Source organism: Ahaetulla prasina, chromosome 5 (assembly GCF_028640845.1).
Source record: "Ahaetulla prasina isolate Xishuangbanna chromosome 5, ASM2864084v1, whole genome shotgun sequence".
Lineage (NCBI taxonomy): Eukaryota > Metazoa > Chordata > Lepidosauria > Squamata > Colubridae > Ahaetulla > Ahaetulla prasina.
The window spans coordinates 1,061,106-1,079,373 of NC_080543.1; the positions used below are offsets into that span (position 1 = coordinate 1,061,106).

Consider the following 18,268-nt stretch of genomic DNA (forward strand, 5'->3'; position numbering starts at 1 on the left):
GGAGCCGAAGGGGCGGGGCCGGCCACGCCCCTGGCGCCTGCCCGGACTTGGTGCGCGAGCGCCGGGCGGGAGAGACCATTCGGCGCCGCGGGGGGAGGAGGGGACGGACCACGCGAGCGGGCGGGGGAGTTCGGCGGAGGGCGCGCCGCTTCCGGGAGGGGCTCACCTGGCCGGAGGTGCACCGGACGAGCTGCCACCTGCCGCCCCGAGGCCGGGCCGGGCCTGCCGATGCGGGAGCGGAGGTGACCCGGCGACATGGCGCTGTGGGGCCGCATCGCCCTGGGGCTGCTCTGCGGCCTCGTCCTGCCGCCGCCGGGCCCCGCGGAGGGCCCCCCCGGCTCCCCGCCGCCCCCCGCCGCGCACCTGGACGAGGCCACGCTGGAAGGTGAGCCCGGGGGGGGAGGGGGGAGGGGCCCTCCCTGAGTTTGGGACTGGACTCCACCGCCCAGAATCCCCTCCTTCCGTGGGTGACTCCCATGCCCAGAAGCCCCTAATTCATGACTGACTCCAGGGCCAGTTAAGGAAGGATCCCCCGCCTGCAGGGGCGACTCCAATGCCCAGAATCCCCCGTGCAGGCAGGGAATCCTGGGAGTCGAGGTCTGCCCCTCTGGAAGGCGGTTCGGGCGTCCGGCTGGGGGATCCCGGGGGCCGGGCAGGACTCGGCTGCTGCACGCGGAGAGCGGGCCGTGGGTGCCGGCCAAGAGCCGCTTGCAAGGGTCGCACCCGTCGCCCTGAGTTGCATCGCCCGCCCGCGTTCCTTCCTTCCTTCCTTCCATCGGGGCGGCTGCATCAGGTGCATCGCTGGGGGCGGGCGGGGCGGAGGGTCCCTCCCCAGATGCCTCTGGCGCCCCAAAGGCCGCTGCTCCGCTGCCCCTGGAAACGCAGCGGCCACAACCTGCGCTCTGCCCGGCCCGAGTCCGCGCTCGCAATTGCCGCGGGAAAGGCCGGTGCCGCCGTCGGTCCGCTCGCTCGCCTGGAGCGCTGCGCCTTCCCCGCTGGGCGCCTTCCTGCGCGCCTCTGGCCTTCCGCGGTCAAGGCCACTTTTTGGGGGACCCCTTTTTCCTGCTGGGAAGCTTCCGAAAGCCCCGGCGGCCTTCAGAGGCTGCCAGACGGAGCTGTGCGGGGCGTTGTTTCTGCTGGGCGAGAGGAGAAGTTGCCTCGTTGAAAACTTCTGTGCGGGGCCGGAAAGCCTCTGGGAAAGGGAGGCTCCTGGTGCAAGGCGCTGCCACGCTGTGTGCGGCTGTTGGTCCATTTGCAGCCTGTGTGGCCCTCCCTCCATCTGCCTAACACACACACACACACACACACCTGTTCCCGGCTCTGCTGCCGAGGGGCTCTGATCGTTTGGACCTTTCCTGCCCTTTGCAGGGCGAGCAGGTGCCGGCCGCCTTTGGGTGGAGTTACCTGCCCAGGCCAGGCCCCAAATGGGCCGGGTGCTGGCTTGGAGCCCGGCAGCCCATGCAGAAGTCCTGGCCCTGAGAGAGAGAAAGCCAGAGGGGTTAACCGCAAAGAGAGAAAGAGATGGACCAACGGTGGGTCGGTCTTCTGGCATGCGTGCCGTTGAACGGAGCCCTTCGTGTTGGTAGTCGTGGCCGGCAAGTGACGCAGAAGGTCCTCTGGTCATGAGGTTCGCGTGGGATTTGTGGTGACAGAAACAGGAAGGGCCGGCTGGATTCAGGATGGGAAACAGATGTTATTTCAGCAAGAGCTCTCCAAAGGCGGCTCTCCAAACGTGGGGGACTTCAACTCCCAGAATTCCTCAGCCAGCCAAAGTCCCCAAGCCTTAAAAGTTGCCAACTTTGGAGACCCCCGTTTTAAGCACCCTTGTGGGCTGTGTCTTCATTGCAACCATGCAGAGACCTGGGATTCCTTTATTGAATTGATCTGCCTGCTTTCCGGCAAGCGGTGGGGCTCCAAAGTTCAGACCGTCTTCAGAGCACGGTTAGAAGAACGTGGCATAAGGCAGAGCTGCCCCTGCCAACGCAGAGCAGGAATCCAAACACGTTTCTCTGCCAAGAAAGGATAATGGAGAGGAAGCGTGCCAAGCCTAACCCCTCTTGGCAGGGAGTTCCAAAGCCCAGAGCAGCCACGGAGGTGGCTCCTCTGTGGGTTCTCACCAAGCGGGCTTTGGGACTTAAGCGTGTGGTCTCTCCTACTTATCTGAAGCTGGGCAGGCTCACCTATTACTGTGAAGTTGTATGTGTTGTTAGCCACAATTTGGTAGTGCCCCAGAGTTCACTGGAATTGTACACTGAGACCCTTTGCACCAAGACAAATTCCTTGTGTGTCCAATCATACTTGGCTAATAAAAATTCTATTCTATTCTATTCTATTCTATTCTATTCTATTCTATTCTATTCTATTCTATTCTATTCTATTCTATTCTATTCTATTCTATTAACATGGGAATTGTGCACTTCCTTTAACCAGGCTGGCAAATGATAGAACATGGAACCCTAGAGCTTGAACGGACCTTGGAGGTCCTCTATCCAGCGTCACCAACTGCTGGTCTGTGAGAAAATTTTGGTGATCCGCGGAAAAATTATTTGCGTTTTTATATTGCACTAATCAGGAGTTCTCCCAACTATGGCCCCTGGGCTGGATAAGTGCAATGAATGCATGTGTTGGTACAGAGAGTTTCCCCCTTCGGGGTCTTTTTCTGTGGGTCAGAGGGGGAAAGAAATGCCAACTTGGGTCTGCTTCAGCCTCCTGGTGTGTGGCTTTGGCCGAAGGCTGGAGGGAAGCACCACTGGTAGCAAGGAGCCGGAGGACCTCGTTCCAGTGGGACTGCGTCATGGCCTGGAACTGGCTGATCATCTCAGCCTGCTGAGCCTCCAGGTGCCGGTACCTGGCCTTGCACTCCCGCAGGTCTTCCCTCTGCTTGGAAAGCCTATGCTCCTAGTCCTCAGTGAGGTGCTTCTGCTGAGCCTCCTCGGTCAAATCCAATTGGAACTGAGCCAGCTATTTTGCCAACTTTTTCTTGTGGTGGCTGCTTAGCTCCAACAACTGCTTCTTGTTGGGGCCGTAAGGAGCCCGGGCGGGCAGGCGAGGAGTGGCTGGGACAGGGGGGAGGGGGGAGTAGAGGCCGGCAAGGCGCCCCTTGACATGAGTGACATCAAATTGGCCATGCCCACCCAGTCACATGACCCCCTAGTCACGCCCACCCAGCCAGTCATTGGGCAGATCATATTAGTGGTCCATGGGATTTAAAATTATGAATTTAGTGATCCCTGAGGTCCGAAGGTTGGGGACCCTTGCTCTAGTCCAACCCCCTGCTGAAGGAATTATTTATTTTATTATTATTTATTTTATTATTTAAATTTATATACCGCCCTATCTCCCAAAGGACTCAGGGCGGTTCACAGGCATATAAAACATCAATATACAAAATTAAAATAATCTTTAAAAAACTTATTCCAATGCCCTATTATTAAAAATAAAAATATAAATATTAAAATAAATTTAAAACCCCTGTAAATTTAAAATCTAAGCCAGTCCTGCACAGATGAATAAATGTGTCTTGAGCTCGCGACGGAAGGTTCGAAGGTCCGGAAGTTGACGGAGTCCTGGGGGGAGCTCGTTCCAGAGGCGGAGCCCCGACAGAGAAGGCCCTTCCCCTGGGCGTCGCCAGACGACACTGCCTAGCTGACGGCACCCTGAGGAGTCCCTCTCTGTGAGAGCGCACGGGTCGGTGAGAGGTATCTGGTCGCAGTAGGCGGTCCCGTAGATAACCCGGCCCTATGCCATGGAGCGCTTTAAAGGTGGTCACCAAAACCTTGAAGCGCACCCGGAAGGCCACAGGTAGCCAGTGCAGCCTGCGCAGGATGGGTGTTATGCGGGAGCCACGAGGGGCTCCATCTATCACCCGCGCAGCCGCATTCTGGACTAACTGTAGCCTCCGGATGCCCTTCAAGGGAAGCCCCATGTAGAGAGCGTTGCAGTAGTCCAGGCAGAAGGTCCCCTGGCCCTTATACAGGTAGTCCTAGACTTATGACTACAATTGAGCCCAAAATTTCTGTTGCTAAGCCAGACAGTTGTTAAGGGAGTTCTGTCCCATTTTATGACCTTTCGTGCCACAGTTGTTAAGGCAATCAGTGCAGATGTTAAGTTAGTAACACACAGTTGTTTAATAAATCTGACTTCCCTGTTGAGAATAGAATAGAATAGAATAGAATAGAATAGAATAGAATAGAATAGAATAGAATAGAATAGAATAGAATAGAATAGAACAGAATTTTTATTGGCCAAGTGTGATTGGACACACAAGGAATTTGTCTTGGTGCATATGCTCTCAGTGTACATTTGCTGGTTGGAAGCTCGCAAAAAGGGATCGCGTGATCCCAGGATGTTGCGACCGTCATAACTACATGCCATTCGCCAAGTGCCCAACGATGACTGGCTCAGGAAGTCTGGGGATTGAAACCCATAAGTCACAAAGGGGCCCCAGTTCCCCACCTGTGATACAGAATCACACCTCAGGCAACACTTGTGAAGCCACCATTGGGGGGAACCCGTTTCTTTCTCTCTGGGCCAGCCTTAAGAGCAGTCCAAACAAGAGCTGTAAGTGACAAAAATCCCAAGAATCTGTAAAATCCTGACTAGTTCTGATATTTTGGCTTCTGTCTCAGCTTTTTGGAGTTGCTGGTGCCACATCTGAGCGAGGGAAGGAGGAGGGTGAATGACTGCCTGTGTCTTTTGGGGATCTAACTTGTCTAAATTGTTAATTCTGGGCTATTAAAAGTCAATCCCATCATCTGGTTTGTACCCACAACGTAGATGGGTCTGCTTGTTCAAATGTATGCAAATCCATGGAAATTTAGGCTGTAGTCTTAATACCCGTTTAGCTGGGAATAAGCTCCCTTGGTAATTCTGAATATATCTAGAATTCTGCTGCAATGTTTGTTTGTCTGTCGTTTTTTCCCTTTCCTTTCCTTTCCTTTCCTTTCCTTCCTTTCTTCTCTCTCTCTCTCTCTCTCTCTCACTCTTTCTTCCTTTTTTCTTTCATGTTTGTTTTATATGTTGCACCTCTCAATACAGGTAATCCTTGACTTCCAATCACAATTGAGCCCAAAATTTCTGATGCTAAGAGACAGTTGTTAAGTGAGTTTTGCTTTATTTTATGAACTTCCTTGCCACAGTTGTTAAGTGAATCACTGCAATTTTTAAGTTAGTAATACGGTTATTAAGTGAATCTGGTTTCCCCATTGACTTTGCTTGTCAGAAGGTTGCAAAAGGGGATCACGTGACCCCTGGGACACTGCAGACATCATAAATATGAACCACTTGCCAAATGTCTGAATTTTGATCACATGACAACGGTCATAAGTGTGAACAACAGTCATAAGTCACAATTTTCAGTGCCGTTGCAGCTTCGAAAGGTCACTAAATGAACTGTTGTAAGTTAAATACTACCTGTGTCAATTGACATAAATCATAATATGTAACAATTAAAAGCTTAAAAGCATTTGAAGCCCTTGGGCGTTAAAGTTAAAACATTAAAATTCACTGCAAGTGGAAGACAAATGGAAGAGGAGTCCTTGCAGTGCTTAGCCAGTTTCTGCCTTTTAGGGGTCACGTACCTCCTGCCTGGATCCCCTGTTAATCAAGTAACAGCTGAGCTCGGAAGACCCCCCCCCCGCTCCTGTGTCCGTCCGTCCCCCCCACAGCCTTTTTTGTTGGGGAGAACAGCCCCTCCCTTCCCCAAGGACAGTCGAGTCAGAGGCTGCTGACTGCTGACGTCCCAAATCCTCCATACAGCTTCAGGGCAAATTTCATTCTATCTAATCTAGAACGGATTCTCTTTCAAGAAAAGTGCCGATCATGTTTCGCTGCACAACAGGAGAGAGTTACAGCCGCTTGCCTCTCGGTGGGCTCTGCTCTCCAAATTCGGAGGAGCCCCCGTCCACCCCCCCACCCCATCCCGGCCATCTCGGATCTGAGTTAGGCCACTTGCTGCGCAGCTCGCAGGCTTTGGGGGAGATTTAAGTCAGCCTTTTATTTCATGAGCAGTAACTCCAGTGTGGAAGAAGGCACCGGGTGCCAGACGTGGCTTATTGGGGTGCTTGGAAAAAGGTGAAAACCCTTTGGTAGCCAGGGTCAGTAGCTCAGAACGGAGCAGAGGTCAGGAATTTATGCCCCAAAGATGCTTTTTCAGGAGGCAACTCGACTTCCTGGTTTTTCTTTGAGGACGTTTGGCTTCTCATCCAAGAAGCTTCTTCAGCTCTGACTGGATGGTGGGGAAGGGAAGGATTGATACTCCTTGCAGAGCTGAAGAAGCTTCCTGGATGAGAAGCGAAACGCCTTCAAAGAAAAACCAGAAATTCCAGTTGCCTCTTAAAAAAACCACTTTTTGGGACAACTATGACCTGGAGGATGGAGAACCTCCAGAGCCATTCAGTAGTTTATGTACAGGGGCTCCTTGATTTACAACCACAGTGGAGCCCAGAATTTACGTTGCTAAATGAGACACTTTTTAAGTCAGTTTTGCCCCATTTGATGAGTTTTCTTGCCACATTTCTTAAGTGAATCACTGCAGTTGCTAAGTTAGTCACATGGTCATTAAGTGAATCTGGCTTCCACATTGACTTTGCTTGACAGAAGGTCACAAAAGGGGATCACGTGGTCCCAGGGCACTGCATCCGTCATAAGTGTGAGTCAGTTGTCAAGCATCCAAATGTAAATCGTGAGGATGCTGCAACGGTCATAAGTGTGAAAAATAGCCATGGCTTGCTTTTTTTAGTGCCGTTGTAATGGTCACTAAAGGAACGGTTGTAAGTCCAGGACTGCCTGTATCTGTTCCCAAGGCCAGCCAGGTCAGGATCACAATCACACACACACACACTGATTACGCCAACCTCCTCCTGCTTGGACCACCAGAGACGGTTCTGGGTCAAGGTGACTTCAGAGACGCCCATCTGCTCCTTCAGAAGGAACTTAATCCGGCCAATTTCCTCTTCGCCAACTGCTCCCGTGTCTTGTTGGGATTGAGTTTCGGCTTCTTCATCCTTGTCCAGCCCGTGTGAGGACTTAAGGACCGGTCAAGGTGGCGAAAGAGAGCCCTGGGACCGGGTGCCCTGAGCCCCTCCCCTCAGAGCCTTCCCAGCAGTTCCGTACAGCCTAAGGCCGGGGAGGGGGGGGGGCTTTGCAGGGGCTGCTTCTGACTCGACAGACAGAGGCAGACCAACCTGGACGTGGCTGGAGAGGAAGGAGCAGGACCGTTGCAAGCACAGGGCGGGGCCCAACCTGGCTGGATGCTCTGCTGCTGATGGCATGAAGGGAATATTTGTTACTCAGGGTTAAACTCTGAGCTCCTAGTGGTCTCTCAGCTTGGTTTTCTTGAAGGCGTTTCATTACCTAACTAGGTAACATTGTCAGTGCTACACAGGTGGAGGTGGAGGATAGTGAGGTCCTTGGTGCTCTCTGAGCTTCGTAGGTTTTTTTGCAGATGTTTCATAACCCAACTAGGGAACACCATCAGTGCTAGGGATGGATGGGGTTTGTGGAGAGGAGGAGGAGGAGGAGGAGGAAGACTCCTTGGTGCTCTCAGAGCTTGGTTGTTTTCTTGCAGATGTTTTAGGATCCAATTAGGTAACATCGCTAGAACGGAGGGGGATTTGCAGAGAGGAGGAAGAGGAGGACAAAGAGAAGGGGGGGAGGAGGAGAGGAAGGAAGGAAGGAAGGAGGGAGGGAGGGAGGGAGGGAGGGAGGAAGGAGGACTATGGGGCCTTTGGTGCTCTCTAAGCTTGGTGGTTTTCTTGCAGATGTTTCATTCCGATGTTGCCCAGCTTGGAAATGAAAGGTCTGCAAGAAAGCCACCAGGCTGAGAGAGCCCCAGAGCCCCCACAGGCTTGAGGGACCGATGATCCTTCTGCTGAGATACTGTAGTAGGCAGTTCCCCTCGGCTGTTTGACTTGCAGAGTTTCCATCATCCAAGTAGGTGACCTCAGCAGTGCTGGGAGGGTTGATTCCCAGGGCCGTGTTTATCAGCTAGCAGGTGCTGGTGGGGCTCTCTCCAAAGAATGCGGAAAAGCGGCCCCTGCCCAGCAAAGGGATGGACTCCTATTTATACATCTGTGGAGGGCGGGAGAGACGAATGGGTGCATGTTTATAGGTAAGGACCACAAGTTAGTACGTGTAGGTAATGGAGCTCAGGTTACTTCTGTTTTCCTAGAGAGAGTGGGGACCAATAAAGTAATAAAACAGGGAAGGAAACCTCTCCCATAAATCAAGAGGAAGGGGCAGTTTAGGAAATTTTGGACTCAAGGACTACTCTGTATATCTCACAAGGTGGCTTCCAGCTAGAAATAAGGTGGCTAATAAAAGGATGAAAGCATTACCTTGGTCTAATATAGATATTAGACTTTCGCAGTGTAATAAAAGTACAACAAGGGAAAGTGGAATAAGAAAGAAAATACGAAGAAAGAAAAGTGGGGAAAAGGAGAGGCTAAAATTTTGGCTTCTGCCTTCCTTTCCCTCCAGGAATTGCCATCGGACACTTTCTCCGCCTTCCTTAACCTTTTCAGTCCCCAAATCCATAAATCAGCCCCTCCGGTCTTTTCTTCTTTCAGCAAAAAGTCCATATAAGGCTTCCAGCCTTTCAAAAGAGTCTTTTATCATTTTTCCCCTGACCTTCTGGGAGATAGTTTTCTAGCACCAAAATGATGTATTTATTACTCCCAGCCTCCTGTTTCAGAAAATATATATATGTATAGAGAGAGAGATGAATGAAAATGTGATGTGCTTTCTGCCCTTTCCCCCAAGGCAGAGAGCGCAGGTGGGCGGAAGGCAGTGAGGGTGAGGGCCAGGACTGGGTGGGAGGAGAAGACCCAGGAGGCATCTCTGCCTTGGGACTTGGTTAGCAGGGACCACGGAGGAAGGGTTGCCCAGGGCGGGGCAGTCTTCCCATGGGGTCCCCGTGTTCGTCCAGCGAGGCAGATGCCCACCAAGAGAAGAGAACATTGGTAGCTTAGGGCTGAGCTGTGGGGTCCTTGGTGCTCTTCTTTGCTTGCAGGCGTTTTGTGACCCATCTAGGCAACATCACCAGTGCTGGAAAAGAGTGGAGTTTGTGGAGTGGAGGAGGAGGAGGAGGTACTGTGGGTTCCTTGCTTCTCTCTAAGGAAGCAAGAATTGGTGCTAGAAGGAACTTGGGTTTGCATAGTGGAGGGGGGAGGAGGAGGAGGAGGACTGTGGGTCCCTGGTGTTTGTTCGTTTGTTTGCTAGAAAATTTATATTGTCTGAGCTTTTTTGTTTCCTTGCAGAGGTTTCATGGCCCAACTAGATCAGGGGTCTCCAACCTTGGTCCCTTTTAAGACTTGTGGACTTCAACTCTCAGAGTTCCTCAGCCAGCTTTGCTTAAAGTCTTAAAGGAACCAAGGTTGGAGACCCCTGAACTAGATAATATCATCAGTGCTTGCAGGGAGGAAGGGGAGGAGGAGGAGGACTGTGAGGTCCTTGGGGCTCTCTAAACTTGGTGGTTTCCTTGCAGGCGTTTCATGGCCCAACTAGGGAACAGCATCAGTGCTAGAAGGAAGGGTGGTTTGCTCTCTGTTTATACACAAGTGGCTCGCCCTGTCAGTGTTGGTGAGAGTGTTGTTAAATAAGGATGTTTTTTTTTCTTTGCCATCTGCTGTTTTTGCTTGCTTGCTTGATTTATTTTATTTATTTATTTATTTAGATTTTTATACCGCCCTTCTCCTGAAGGACTCAGGGCGGTTTACAGCCAGATAAAACAGAACAGCAATATAAATACAAGATAAAATACTATTTAAAAAACTTATTCAATTTGGCTCAGATTAAAATATATTTAAAACAATAAAACCCATTAAAAATTAAAACCATATAAAATCTAAAATTCTATGCCAGTTGATATCTTGTGGATGTTGTCTTCCATAACCGCCGCTGCTGGCCAGCAGCCGAGGGCAGTTGACAGGAGGAGGAATTTCTGGGTAATTTCTGCTGCTTGGTTGCTTTTGGGAGTGAGTGGGGCAGATGGTTCCCCACAGAAGGCTTGCTTGCGCCCCCCCCCCCAGGCCTCCCAGGGACCCTGAAGTGAGTCGGGCTGTTCCGAAACTCCGTCCCTGATTATAGCATCTCTGGTTCTGCCCAGATTGTATGGTACGTTCTGTGTAAAAAGCAACACTGTGTGTTAAAACAATCCCCTTAATTGTCCCGACTGTCAAGAAAAACCAAGGGGAGAGAAAGGGGTGATAATGGCCAATCGTGAGAACGGAGGGGAATGTTTTTAGGAAGAAACCGACTTTCACTGGATCATCAAGAGGGGATTTTTTTAGAAGTCTTGGGTGAAGAAGAAGGCGGTGAGCCACACTTTGGGAATCTGGGAGTCGTTCTCTTCCAAACTGTTGTGTTACAGCGTGTGGGGTAGCAGCAGCGCTTGGACTGGGATGCTGCTGCTTCACGGTGCTTTCACAGGCCTCTCGGAGCGATTGACGGAGTCAGCCTACAGCCCCCCCCCCCCAAACAGTCAGGGTCCTCACTTTATCCACCTTGGGAGGATAGAAGGCTGAGTTAGCCTGGAGCCGATCAGGATTCAACTGCCCAACTGCTGGCAGTCAGTATAAATAGAACTATATTGTAGTACAGGGAGCCCTCAACTTACAACCACAATTGAGCCCAAAATTCCTGTCAAGTGAATTTTTGCCTCATTTTGTGACCTTTCTTGGCACGGTTGTTAAGTGTATCCCTCCAGTTGATAACCCGGTTGTTAAATGAATCTGGCTTCCCTGTTGATTTTGTTCGTCAGAAGGTTGCCAAAGGGGATCCTGTGACCCCGGGACACTACAACCGTCATAAATACGAGTCAGCTGCCAAGCACCTGAATTTTGATCACGTGATCAGGGTGGTGGTCACTAAATGAACAGTTGTAAGTCGAGGGCTACCTGTACTATTGTATATCTATTTGTACTGTAAAGTCCATTTATTAATATGTCTAAGCTCATACCTGCCAATCAAGAGACTTAAACAGAGGCTTGAGTAAAATAGCATTTAATCTTGATCAAGCTTAAATGGTTAGCTGTTCCAAACACATAATGGTGCATACATACATGCAAGGAAGAACTACGAACTTATGACAGAAAGCGATGTCCTCTTATATCCAAAAAGTCATAAATCCTCAACTCTGGCATCTGCGTATTCTGGAATCTGGTTTGCATGTTCCCATAGTATAAGTCAGTGAATGTAAACTAACTTCTGGATTTACATCAGGTCACACAATAGTAAGGGTCAGTGTATGTAATCTGACTTCTTTCTGTGGTGTTATCTTTTCCATTTGTCTTCTTAATTACCACTTGATTTCCTGGAGGATGACATACACGTTCTCAGCCAGAGTGGGGTGGGGAGAGATCAAATGATGGACTCTGACAATTTCCAGAGACTGTCATTGGTGGGATGAGGTATCAGTAACAATTCAGGAATTTAGTCAGTGTGACCTCCATAACCATCCATGATGGCATATTTATGTTCTAACCACAAAAGGGCACAATATATATATGTCAGTGTTATGGGAAACAGATATTTACCATGTGCAATTATACAAACAAGAGACCAAGACATCAAATATCATTAGCAAGTTTCCTACTAATTCTAGTATTTTAGTATATATGTTCCCTTCAGTACTAAGTAAGGAAGAGACGCTGTTGTGGTCCTCCTGCCCAACGCTTCGTCCCTGGAGGCCTTCAAGAGGAGGCTAGACAGCCACTGGTTTGCAACGGTAGAGGGTCTCCTGCTTGAACAGGGGGTTGGACTAGAAGATCTCCAAGGTCCCTTCCAGCTCTATTCTGATTGATTCATTTTCATACTCTTGGAAGCAAGTAAGGCCGAACCCTGTTGACTGTTGGCTCAGAGCCAACCATGGTTTAGGCCAGGTGGTCTGGAAATCCGACATTAGGAAAGGACCTGGCTGCGGAAAGCTGCCCCCCGATTAGCACATCTCTCTTTGCTGGTTTGGCCATTCTCGGATTATGAGCTGGTTTGGTTCCAAGGCGCTGCTGCATTTTCGCCCCTCTTTAGCCTCTTCGTGGTCAGCCTCCACATTCCTTCCGTTGCTGGCCATTAGAGTCTCTACCGGTTGAATAACTTAGTGGCGATAGCAGAAGGTTTAATCCCCTTGGAGAGGGTTGATTCTGAAAATCCCTGCTGGGCTTCGTGTTTCTCTGCTCATAAATAACCCCGGGAGAACGGAAGGGCTGACCCTGGTCGGTCCCTGCAGGAGGCACCAGGCAGGGCCGGTTGGGAATGCTGGGAAGAGGGGCCGGCTGGAACTGGGGCCGGCTGGATTAAGGCATTTCCAACTGCACGATTGCCAGGCGCTGGGAAAGAACAGCATGCAAAGATTCTCTCTCTCTCTCTGTCTCTACACACACACACACACAGAGGTTCTTGCCCCAGTAAAAGTCTTCAGAAGAACTGGGTGCAAGAACTGGTGACTATCCGGTCAGGGCACACGTCATGAGCTGGAAAGAGCTGATGCAGTTATGACTCTTCACTGGCAGGTGAAGAAGGCAGGAATGGCGGTTGGCCAGAGCTGATGCCAGGAAGGTGGGTGCCTGCTGAGCTACTCACCCAAGGGCACCGTGCCTTATGGCCTGGTGAGCCAAAGAGGGAGGCCGTTGCAGGACCACGTGGTTGAAGACATAGTCACAGGGAGGGAGAGCTTCATAGAAAATAGAATAATAGGTTGGAAGGGACCTCGGAGGTCTTCTAGTCCAACCCCCCTGCTGGAGCAGGAGACTCTATCCCATTTCAGACAGGTGGCTGTCCAATCTCTTCTTAAAAACCTCCAGGGATTGAGCATTTACAACTTCTGAAGGCAAGTCATTCCACTGGTTAATTGTCCTCACTGTTAGGAAGTTTCTCCTTAATTCCAGGTTGCTTCTCTCCTGGACTGGTCTCCATCCGTTATTTTGTGTCCTGATGTCTTTGGAGAAGAGGTGGACCCCCTCTTCTTTGGGGCAACCCCTCAGATATTGAAAACCAGCTATCATCTCACCCCCAGTCCTTCTCTAGGCTGGACATCCCCAGTTCCCTCAATCGTTGTCTTCTTCTTCCTAGTTATTAATTCCTAAAAGAACCCAGTTTTTGGATCCCTTTCTCCCCTGAGAAGAGAGCTAAGCCATCATCCTTCGTGTTTATATACCCAGTTTATGACTTTGCCTGTTTGTGTGGCCCTAACTGATGATGGCTTTCCACAGATGTGGCTCAGCACACTGCACACAGCCGAGTGTGGAGTGCAAGAGTGAAGCCAAAGGAACAAATTCCTTCTCCTGCCAGTTTGCAGGAATTTCTCCCCAAATCTCCCAGAGAGGGGAGACCTGGCCAGGCCTTCCAGCCCAGAAATCCTCTGCTCCACGGCCCATAAGTTCACCCTTCTGGAACCTTCTCTCTTCGAGTGACAGCATCCAGCCGAGTGTTTCAAGAGCCATTAGCTGCAAGGCTGTTGGTTGGCTGTGGGAGCCTGGCATCCAGCACCCAGACACATTGCTGAAGAAGCAGCTGCTCCATCCTCCGATTCATGGTGGTCCCAAAGGTGTTTTTTCCAAAAGGCAACTAGGCTTTCTTGGTTTTTTTCTTTTTTTTTTATATATAAAAAAGTTTTATTTTTACAATCATAACAAATAATTCATCCAATGTACAATTATATACAATTAGTCGGGCTTGCCCAGTCACCACCCCCCTTTTTAACTCTCTTCCCTCTTCTGCCTTCTTTCCAAACCTTCCTCTCCTTCTCTTATCTACATCCTCTCCTCCCTCCACCCTACACTCCTTCTCCCTCTTCTACCCCTCTTCCTTCCTCTTCTCCTCTTTCCTACCTCCTACTCTCTCTTTTCTCCCTCCCCACCGTTCTAAAATGGTAACTGGGCAGACCCGACCCTACATTAATTATATTTATACATCTTCATTAATCCCTGTACATTAACCATCACTCCATCTCTAGCCTCAACCCCCAATTCCCTCCCCATACCCCCCCCCACCCCGACTTCCCAGAACAAAAGGCAGGGTATCAAAACTAACAATCATAATCTAAAATAATTCCTAAATTATAATCTCTAGTCTCTCCACACTTAATCACACTCTCAATTCCCCTCTCCTTCAAAAATATATCTAATACAAAATATTTCCTAAATTTACTCATATGCTATTCGATATTTTTTTATCTGATACTTATTTTGAATATAATCAATCCACATTTTCCATTCTAAAATATATTTTTCTTGTGTATAGTCTTTCAAATAAGCAGAGATTTTGCCATTTCTGCCAGATTTGATACTTTAAGTGTCCATTCTTCAATTGTAGGTAATTCTTCTTTCTTCCAATATTGAGCAATCAAAAGTCTTGCGGCTGTTATTAAGTTCAAAATCAATTTAGTCTCTATAGCTGTACAATCCATAATTATTCCTAGTAAAAAGAACTGCGGGGTAAACTTAATCTTCTTTTTCAAAATATTCTGCATGATCCACCATACTTTAATCCAAAATGCTTTAACTTTTTTACAAGTCCACCATATATGGTAATAAGTGGCATCTTCACAATCGCATCTCCAACATTTAGCCTGTACATTAGGATACATACATGACAACTTTTTGGGGTCTAAATGCCATCTATAAAACATCTTATAAAAATTTCTCTCATATTTTGCGCTTGTGTAAATTTAACATTCCTCACCCAAATTCTTTCCCAAGTTTCCAACATTATTGGTTGCTGAAAATTTTGTGCCCACTTAATCATACAATCCTTAACCAGTTCAGTCTCTGAGTCTATTTCTACTAATACATTATACAACCTCTTAATATGCTGTTGGCCTTGATCTCTCATTTGTTTTAACAAATTATCCTCAGTTTGCTTAACACCTATTTTTTGATCTAGTTTCCATCTAGCTTGTAATTGTCCATATTGGAACCATGTATAATTTTTCCCTTCTTCCCCCATCTTTTCTCTGGATTTTAATTGTAATTCCCCCTTTTCCATACAAAAGTTCTTTATAGGTAACTACCTCCATCTTTTGATATATATTTATATTTTCTATCATGTGTCTCGGGATTGCCCATATTGGAATCTTTCCATCTAATTTATATTGATATTTCCTCCAGACCCTCAATAATGCATTTCTAATTATATTATTTTTAAATATTTTATCTACTTTCTTATCATATAATAAATAAGCATGCCACCCATATAACAAACCATAACCTTCTATATTCAAAACTCTTTCCTCAGTCAAATTAATCCAATCAGTAATTAATGATAAAACAACTGCTTCATAATACAATTTTAAATTAGGCATTTTAAGACCCCCCCTTTCCCTTATATCCTGCATTATTTTTAATTTTATTCTTGGCTTTTTGCCCATCCATACAAAGTTATTAACTCCCTTTTGCCATTCCTGTAATTTGGTGTCATTCTTAAGCACCGGTATCATTTGAAACAAAAATAGAAACCTGGGCAAAACATTCATTTTTATAGCCGCTATTCTTCCCAACAGGGATAGTTGTAACTTCTTCCAACTCTCGCTTTCTTGGTTTTTTTCCTTGGGAACGGCTCCCTTCTCATCCAGGAAGCTTCTCCAGTTGAGCTGGTCGTTGGGGATTTCCTTTGTCTGGGCCCCAAGAAAGAGGGGAGGCTCTTGACCGTGGCTGCCTTCTTCTTCCTCAATGGCTCGGACTCTCCTCTGGCCCCTCGGGCAGCCTGAGCAGCCGGCAAAGTTTGAAGGTTCTCTGCAGTCAGGAAAATGTTTTTACCTTTTGGGCAGGAGAGGAAAAGGTGGATCCTTTGTGTTGGCTGGTCCCTGGCTCCGGCGTGCTCCCCCTGCCACCACCAAAGGCTGCCCGGCTGCCAGTGGCCTTGGCCGTGGCTGTGCCCAGCTGGAGCTGCTGTTGCTTCGTGGAGTGCTGGAAAGTCAGTGCGGAGACCTTTCCCTGCCCAGAGCATCTGGGCCTCCTTTGGAGGAAGGCACCCTTGGGGTCCCTGCAGGGAACATGTTTAATGTTCCTTTTAATTAACTTTCAAACTGTTTTTTAGTTCATCCTTGCCTTTTAAATTTTATATTATGGCTTTATGATTTGAGATTTCACCTGTATGCCGCCCAAAGTCCCTCTGTGGAGGAGATACAAGACGGTTTTAAAATTAGAGATAGATAAGCGAGAGAAGGAGGGAGGGAGAGAGAGAGATGGATATAGAAGATGGATGGGTAAGTAAGTAGATATTAGTGATCAGATAGACTGACAGATATGCACAGGTGGGTGGATGGATGGATGAGAGATGAGAGAAAGAAAGAAAGAAAAAGAAAGAAAGATAGCTAAATAGATACATAGATAAAAATGAAAGAGAGACAGATACATAGATATAGATAGGGAAAGAGAGAGAAATTTTAAAAAAAGGTTAAATAAATAGATATGAATGAGAGATAGATTAAGAGGGATAGAGAAAGAAAAATAAAGGTATAAAAAAAGTAGAGACAGACAGACAGACAGAGATGAGCTCTAGGGAGAGATGAGAGGGAGAAAGAGAGAGAGAGAGAGAGAACCGATATAGATAGGATAAGATAAATATTACCCCAGTGATCTCTCTTAGAAACTCTGCTGGACCTTTCTGCTTTGTCATTCCCACAGAAGAGAACGAAAGGGATTACTATTGTTAGGAATATAGTAGAATATATGCTAATCCAGGAAATGAGCCCTCTTGTCTGGGGCAGCCCTTTCCCTTCGGTCTTGGACAGGAACCGGTTGTGTTTCCATCCCAACGGAGCAGCAAATAACATTGGCAAGGAAATGGGCTCTTTGGGGCAGGAAGCCTTTCCCGGAGGGAGGCCTCTGGATCTCTGCTCCCCTCCCAGTGGGAAAGCTTGAGGGGACCTGCCTCCCACTGCTTCTCTGCCCATTGGAAGGAACACATTCGGGTGCCTTGTGCCAGGAGGAGTCCACCCAGCCTCACTCTTTTTAATTATAGTTTCCGTAAATTAGGAACCAGAGAGTAGGATGATTAAAGGCCTGGAGATTAAAACATAGGAAGAACAGTTGCTGGAATTGGGGTGTCTGGTTTAATGAAAAAGAAGCAGCTGATAGCAATATTCCAACATTTGAGGGGCTGCCCCAAAGAAGAGAGGCTCCACTTATTTTCCAAAGCACCTGAAGGCAGGATGAGAAGCAACGGGTGGAAACTCATCAAGGAGAGAAGGAAGCTGGAACTAAGGAGAACATTCCTAACAGTGAGAACAATTAGCCAGTGGAACTGCTTGCCACCAGAAATTGTGGAAGCTCCATCACTGGAGGTCTTCAAGAAGAGACTGGACAGTCACTTGTCTAGAACGGTATAGATTCTCTTGCTTGTGGAGGGAGTTGGACTAGATGACCTCTGAGGTCCCTTCCAGCTGTATTCTGATTGATTGGTTAGCATGGGCATTGGTCAGGGACCTGAATATTGAAGTCTGAAAAATTGTAAGAAATAACGGGTAAAACAAGCTTTCTCAAGCTCAGCTACGTTAGATGGGTAGACTTCAAGTGCCCGAATTCCCCAAAGAGCACTGCTTCTCCATTCTTGGAGAATGCAACGCCATTCTTACAGTTCCTGAGATTGAGGAACATGGGGCTAAAGATTCACCCAATCCACAGAAGTCTTTTTAGGCCCAGCATGAGGAGAAGACTTTGACCTTCCACCACTGAGGCTCAAGGGTCTGGTGACCTCCTTGGCCCAGCTGGTAGCCTTTAATAGACTTGGTTGATGCCTTCTCTTGCACAAATTTGCCTAAATGCTTGGGAAACCATTTATTCAATTCTCCGCTGGAGGATTTTTGATCACTCATGGCCATTCAGCTCAGTCTTATGCAGTTGTGTCAGGATGGTCTAAGGATCCCTGACCTTGGTAGGGCTTGGACCGGAAGACCTGAAGCCCAAGGATTCTACAACTCTTAAGTACAGGACATCCTTAGGAGAAATTTCCTGATGGTGGAAACGATCAAGCAGTGGAAGGGCTTGCCTTCAGAAGTTGTGGGTGCACCATCATTGGAGGTTTTTAAGAAGAGGCTAGACAGCCATTTGACCAGGATGATATAAGTTTGAGTAGGGGGTTGGACTAGATGACCTCCAAGGTCCCTTCCAACTCTTGTTAATTATTCTAATATTCTGATTTGAATATTTGGTGGACCATAGAGATGTCTCCTTATAGCCGGGGGGGAAGGACCGACATGGTCTGAGCTAGAGTCCTGTGGGGGCAGAGCTTGAATGCGGAAGAATTATTTTTCCCTTTCCGAATCTGCTGGAGG

The 18,268-nt window shown here is 48.2% G+C and overlaps 1 protein-coding gene and 1 long non-coding RNA gene across 5 annotated transcripts in view; one reads left to right on the forward strand and one right to left on the reverse strand.

Moving 5' to 3' along the window:
* Nucleotides 1-92: 92 nt before the first annotated feature.
* Nucleotides 93-18,268, forward strand: part of STIM1 (stromal interaction molecule 1) — a 71,047-nt gene continuing 52,871 nt past the window's right edge. The window contains exon 1 of one of the 4 annotated variants that reach the window (XM_058185255.1): nucleotides 93-385. In XM_058185255.1, the coding sequence (XP_058041238.1) occupies nucleotides 256-385 (130 nt within the window). In that variant the 5' untranslated portion in view covers nucleotides 93-255. The remainder of the gene's footprint in view (nucleotides 386-18,268) is intronic. The other 3 variants (XM_058185256.1, XM_058185257.1, XM_058185258.1) reach the window with 3 other exon arrangements.
* Nucleotides 15,905-17,640, reverse strand: LOC131199500 (uncharacterized). Its single transcript, XR_009155348.1, has 2 exons — nucleotides 16,564-17,640; nucleotides 15,905-16,104 (listed from the first exon to the last, which is right to left on the reverse strand). It is a non-coding gene; the product is annotated as an uncharacterized LOC131199500 (long non-coding RNA).